Source organism: Pteropus vampyrus, unplaced genomic scaffold (assembly GCF_000151845.1).
Source record: "Pteropus vampyrus isolate Shadow unplaced genomic scaffold, Pvam_2.0 Scaffold203, whole genome shotgun sequence".
Lineage (NCBI taxonomy): Eukaryota > Metazoa > Chordata > Mammalia > Chiroptera > Pteropodidae > Pteropus > Pteropus vampyrus.
In genome coordinates this window covers 1620233-1626883 of record NW_011888984.1, presented here as the reverse complement: position 1 = coordinate 1626883, position 6651 = coordinate 1620233, and the positions used below count along the sequence as shown (strand labels likewise).

Sequence of the window (6651 nt, the reverse complement as noted above, 5' to 3'; positions counted from 1 at the left end):
TGTGAGATAGGCTTTATTCAAATATGAGTTAGAGAGTGCTGTTGGCTGTGAATTTAATGTTAGTGAATCAAAAATATATATTAGATCACTGTCTTTAAACGGAAACACACATAAACCAAGAGTGTGTGTGGACTGATGAAAATGTTGTGACAGATACTCAGAGGCGCCAACTGCCTGCGTTTCCTCTGAGAGCCGCGGTTGTGTATTCACTAATTCAGTACTCACGGCGACCTCATAGAACCCAGATACCACGAGTAACAACGATGGACTGTAGATGTTTTATGTGCTTTGCTGTCTGTCTGTTATAATTCACAATTAAAAAAAAAAAAGACAAAAGGTTAAAATGTATAAAAACAAGTGAAAGCGAAAAAACCTCTCTGCTGGTTGGTCTGGAGAGTGACGTGGGCCGACTGGGACCAGGAGTGGGGTGCTTGGAGGTGGAAAAGATGGACAGAAAACTATGGGAAAGAGAAGCACAAATTCAGTCCTGATATTAATAAAGCTGTATTCTGTTGGGGACAGAGGCACAGAGGACAAGGACCGATGCTAAGGAGGAGAGGAGGGTGATTGGAGTGAAGGGGGACATGGAGCTAATAGCGCTGGTTTAGATCTGGAACTCACAGTCACTAGTCGTTGAAGAAATACGAAGTAGTAAATCCAAGAAAGGCAAGGAAGGGAGGGCCTGGGACCCCTGAGGTGACCCCTTTGTTTTCCCCACCTCAGGGGATGCTCTCCCTGGTCCTGAATTGCATCGACCGCCTAAATGTCTACACCACAGCTGCCCACTTTGCTGAGTTTGCCGGGGAGGAGGCAGCCGAGTCCTGGAAAGAGATTGTGAACCTGCTCTATGAACTCCTGGGTAAGGGGCCCTGGTCCTGAGCCCCCTAGAGCTCCCCAGGTCCCCAGTCTCATCGGGTCTGACCCCTCTTTACATCCTCAGCTTCTCTGATCCGTGGCAATCGTACCAACTGTGCCCTCTTCTCCACCAACTTGGATTGGTTGGTCAGCAAGCTGGATAGGCTGGAGGCCTCATCTGGTAGGAGAACCCAGGGGAAGGGACAGGGACTTGGGGGATGGAGGGGCTGCATCTCACCTCTCACTCCGATACCTGTGCAGGGATCCTAGAAGTGCTATACTGTGTCCTGATTGAGAGTCCTGAGGTCCTGAACATCATCCAAGAGAACCACATCAAGTCAATCATCTCACTCCTGGACAAACATGGGAGGAACCACAAGGTCAGCCCCTCTATCTATCATCCTCTGAACTCTGAACCCTGACTCTCACAGTCCCAGAACTCCCCACGCCCCTCCCCCATCTCAACTCTTACCTGGACTTCTCTTCCATGCGCTCCCATCGCAACACAATGGTCTTCAACTTATGGTTCTTAAATGGGTTCTGGGCCACAGATGTGCTTCATTAGATCTCTGAAATATATCTTTTAAATTTCCTATAATTTTCCAGTTGTATTCCCTTTAGATTGGGTGCATATATGCTCTCCGCCTTGCCACAGGTTCTACCAGTTCCCACTGCATTATTTCTAACCACTTCACAGATTTACATGATCTGTCTAGCCCCTGAAGACACAAGTTTGCAACCCCTGCCGATCTCAAATCTCATCCGGACACCTGTGCTCTTTGACCTGACATTTTCACTCGTCCCCAGACCTCTGACCTCTTACCTCTTATTCCAGTCTCTCCCTTCTTATACTGCCGATGCTTTACCTTAACTCGCATGGCCCCAGACTCTCGCCTGACCTTTCTCTTTGATGCTTGACCTTCGAGATCCCTGACCTCCCACTTTATTCACCTCCTCTCAGTCAAAATCTCCATCTCCTGTCCTGACTCTCTTAGCTTCCCACCTAGGGACTCCCCTAGACCCCTGCCCTGGTGCCCTTGCATCTTAACCTCTGACCTTCACCTCCAGGTGCTGGATGTGCTGTGTTCCCTGTGTGTGTGTAATGGCGTGGCCGTGCGCTCCAACCAAGATCTCATTACTGAGAACTTACTGCCTGGCCGTGAGCTTCTGCTCCAGACAAACCTCATCAACTATGTCACCAGGTCTGGCCCCTAAACCCTGACCCCAGACTGATCTCACCGCAACTCAGAGACTCCACGCTCGGGTGGATGTCCCTTCCTCCATCTCTCACCCCTGGACTTAACATCCAGTCCTCACAGATGTCTGCTCTTGCCCCAGCTCTCCTGGCTCCCCATTCTCGGCCTCTCTCTCTGCTCCATTTCTGCCTCTGTTCTCCCTCCCTCTCTCTCTCTCTCTCTCTCTCTCTCTCCCCCTCTCCCTCCTTCCCTCCCCTTCCCTATTTCTGTCTCTATTTATCCTATATCTGTTTTCCCCATCTGTCTTTCCTGTCTCTCTCTTCTCTATCCGTCTTTGATGTCTCTCTGTCTCTTACTGTCTATCTCCATGTCTCTTCCTCTCCGTTTTTCCTGTGTATACATCTCTTTCTTTTTCTCTCCCTCTCCCCGCTACCCCACAACAACCTGGCTCTTCTCTCCTCTACCCCGCCCCCCTCATCCCCTCTCCTGTCCTGTCTCTCCTGCAGCATCCGCCCTAACATCTTTGTGGGCCGAGCAGAGGGCACTACGCAGTACAGCAAATGGTACTTTGAGGTGATGGTGGATGAAGTGGCTCCATTCCTGACAGCTCAGGCCACCCACCTACGGGTGGGCTGGGCCCTCACTGAGGGCTACAGCCCCTACCCAGGGGGCGGCGAAGGCTGGGGCGGCAACGGGGTTGGCGACGATCTCTATTCCTACGGATTTGATGGGCTGCATCTCTGGACAGGTACCTAGACCCTTCCAGGGGACCCTCAACCCTGACCACTGACCCCAGAGTTTCTAAGCCTTTCACCACACACCTTGGGGTTCTTGAGATCTTGATGCCCCAAACGAGCAAACTTTTGACACTTCATTCCTCATTTCCCAAGACCCTAACCCTAATCCTGTCTCTAACACATTTCTTCAGTCTCCAGAACCCTGACCCTAGAGGATATATAATCTCTGACCCTAGAGATCTCAGAAAACTGCCCAATTATGACCTCTGCTCTTTGACTTCTGACCCCCAAGGCTCCAGAATCCTAACTCCGGGAAAGCTTTAATCTCCGGCCCCACAGCTCTCAGGATTCTTACCTCAGGGGGACCTTGACCTCTGCCCCTGAGCAAAGAGGTATCAGACCCTCATAGGAACACTTAATCTTAGGGTATCCAGGATCCAGACCCCATAGGTTTCCTTAATATCTGCCCCTTGTCTCTTGAGATCATTGGTCCAATGGGACCTCTGACTTCTGACTCCTCCCTGGTGACCCTGGTGCAGGACATGTGGCACGGCTGGTGACTTCTCCAGGGCAGCACCTCTTGGCCCCTGAGGATGTGGTCAGCTGCTGCCTGGACCTCAACGTTCCATCCATCTCCTTCCGCATCAATGGCTGTCCTGTGCAGGGTGTCTTTGAGGCCTTCAACCTTGATGGGCTCTTCTTCCCTGTTGTCAGCTTCTCAGCCGGTGTCAAGTAAGGATTTGGGCTGCTCCCTTGCCAGTCCCCAGACCTGGGACTGTCTCGAGACAGCTTTCCTAAGCACTTACAGAGTCTTCTGAGGCCAGGATCCAGCTGCCTTCCCTCAGGACTGACTGGTCAGACCCCCACTTGAAGGTCTCAGTAACCTCTACATGATCCCAAACACTCTCAGTATCTTCCCAATGACCCAGACCCTCCCAATGACCTCAGCTTCTCCCAAACTCCGCGTCCTGTTGGCGACATCCAAATGTCCTCAAAATTTCACAATTACCTTCTAATAACTCCATACTCTCCCAATGATCTCTTAAATGACCTCAGACTGTCCCAATGACTCTATGCCATTCCAATGATCTTCAAATGACTTCGGAATCTGATAGTGATCTTCTAATGACCCTAACCCCTCCTAATGATCTTGGACTCTCCTAGTGACTCCATGCTCTTAACAAGTTCTCAGTGACCCCAGCATCTCCCAATGATCTTCCAGTCATTCTATAATTTCTCAGTGACCACTCAGTGGCTCTAGTATTTCAAAGACCTCTCTATAACTCAGTCTTTTCCCAATGACCTCAAGCTCTGTGAATGACTTCCCAATCACTATTTAGTGGCAATTATGGTTTTCTCACAGTTATGCCAGATTCTCGGTGACTCCCAAATGACTTCCTTTTTGGTTTCCCAAAAACCTTACAATATCCCCAAATACTCTATTGGCCCAGCTCCCCCAAAGGACCTTCCTGTGACCTTGCATTAACTCCCCAATGACCCTACATTTTCTTTTTTTGATCTTTTGATGATTCCTATTGACCTCGGATATTCTCTTTGACCTTGGAATTTCCTTTCTGACTTCTAAATGGCCTCCATGAGCCTATGACTGCCCAGTGACCTCAGGTCTCCCCAGAACCTTCCACTGATCCCAGGATTGCTCCCTCACCCTCACTGAGCATAGACTCTTCTCTGTAAGCCGCCCCACCAGTGACCCCGCTCTCCCATCCAGGGTGCGGTTCCTCCTTGGTGGCCGCCACGGTGAATTCAAGTTCCTTCCCCCGCCTGGCTACGCCCCATGCCATGAGGCTGTACTCCCTCGAGAGCGACTCCACCTGGAACCCATCAAGGAGTACCGGCGGGAGGGGCCAAGGGGGCCGCACCTGGTGGGCCCCAGCCGCTGCCTCTCACACACCGACTTTGTGCCCTGCCCTGTGGACACTGTCCAGGTACTGCTGGCCCTCCAAGAGTTCTGGGTGAGGCAGACTTCCTTAGGAGGGGGGAGGGGAAGCTGACCTGGAAATTGGGAGCCTTATTGTTTAACAGATAAGGAAACTGAGGCAGAGAGGAGACAAAGAACTCTTTCAAGGCAGACTCCCAGTTTCAGGGAGTCTTCACTATAGCTCCCTAAAGAAAGGACTATTATTACCCCTGATTTACAGTTGAAGAAAGCAAGGCCCAGAGAGGTTAAGCACCCAGTGCAAGTCACACAGTTGATGGGAACGCAGGTGGTCTGATTCCAAAGCCTACAATTTGTTGGGCATCTCTTCTATCCCAGGCCTCTTCCACTCCTGTTACCCCAACCCAAACTCTCTGCCTTCCCTCCAAGCATGTCCCTATAGGAGCAGATATAAGTCATGTTCAAGCTTGACCATAAGGTTTGATTTTCACTGTGTCACTTGGGCATGTGGCTTCACCTCTGGGTGCCTCAGTTTCCTCATCCGAGGAAAAGGGGGTAACAATAGAACCTCCTTTGTAGCATTGCCAAGAAGATTAGATGAATTAATATATGTGAAGGGCTTAACACAGTCCCAAGTAAATAGTAAGTACTCAATACAGTTCCTGTCAGTAGTATTAGTAATATTATTTTAGGATGAACTTGCCATCCCCGTCGTAGCCAGGCCAGAGCCCTGGACCCCCTCCTGGATGTCTCCTTCCCCCTCGTGCCCCCTTGTCAGCCTCATGGGCTGCTTGTTTGGCCTCTTGAACATCCCTCCACCCCCTCCTTTCCTTTCTATGACTCACCCTGACCCAAGCATCACCACTTCTTGCCTGCAGAACAGCAACAATATAATATTTATTAGGCATCTACCATGTGTCAGGCATTTCTATAAACTACAAAACATTTAGTAGTTTATGGAAGTGACTTCACTGAATCCTTATGAAGTAAGTATTATGAGTTAAGTAATGTTCAGATCCTCACTGTACAGAAAAGGAAAGAGACTCATCCATTCGTTCAGCAAATATTTCCTAAACATCTCCTCTGGGCCCAGCTCTAGGCTGGTTAGGCCTGAGAAAATGGCAGAAACTTAGGAGGCTCCAGGTCTTGTCCTCTTGGAGCTCCCAGGACATGGGGGAGATAGACCCATTCCCAGGTAATCCCTTAATTCTGACGATGCTAAGTCCTTAAGCAGCTGAGCATCAGTCCTGGAGTCGGGGTGAGGTGATGGGGAGCGGGGCTCAGAACAGCAAGCGAGGTCAGAGGAGTGTGCTGGAGGACTGTTCTCCGCAAGAGGGGTCACCGTGCAGGCTGGAGGGAACTCAGAGACTCACGAACATCCCCTGCCCCCAGATTGTCCTGCCTCCCCATCTGGAGCGTATTCGGGAGAAGCTGGCAGAGAACATTCATGAACTCTGGGCACTGACTCGCATCGAGCAAGGCTGGACCTATGGCCCGGTGAGAGAGTCAGGCGGGGAGGGGACCGTGGCTGGGGGAAGGGCCTTTAAGGCACTGGGGGGTCCTTGGGTTTTGGGTAGTAGAACTAAGGGCAGAGGTCAGGGGTTGTAGTCTGAGAGTGTTGGAGGGAGGGAAGGGGAATGGAGGACTTGACCCCGGGTTTCTCCAGGTTCGGGATGACAATAAGAGGCTGCACCCATGTCTTGTGAACTTCCACAGCCTACCAGAGCCGGAGAGGAATTACAACCTGCAGATGTCAGGGGAGACGCTCAAGTGAGGGGGTCACTGTGGAGCCGGGGGCTGGGCCCAACTGCTGGTGGGGAGGAAGGCAAGGAGAGACAGGAAGAGTTAGGCAGAGACTGAGAGAGAGGATAAGAGAGAGACAGAAAGAGAGACAGAGAGAGAAGGAGGAAGGGATTGTGAGGCAGAAACTGACAGAGGGCAGAAGAAGGCAGAAAGCGGATGGTCA

General features: G+C 50.9%; 1 protein-coding gene across 1 annotated transcript in view; it reads left to right on the top strand.

Moving 5' to 3' along the window:
• Positions 1–6651, top strand: part of RYR1 (ryanodine receptor 1) — a 110487-nt gene that overhangs the window by 17521 nt on the left and 86315 nt on the right. The window contains exons 13-21 of the mRNA XM_011372340.2: positions 724–859; positions 941–1036; positions 1117–1235; positions 1924–2057; positions 2558–2799; positions 3328–3520; positions 4518–4734; positions 6078–6182; positions 6352–6455. Of these exons, the coding sequence (XP_011370642.1) occupies positions 724–859; positions 941–1036; positions 1117–1235; positions 1924–2057; positions 2558–2799; positions 3328–3520; positions 4518–4734; positions 6078–6182; positions 6352–6455 (1346 nt within the window). The remainder of the gene's footprint in view (positions 1–723; positions 860–940; positions 1037–1116; positions 1236–1923; positions 2058–2557; positions 2800–3327; positions 3521–4517; positions 4735–6077; positions 6183–6351; positions 6456–6651) is intronic.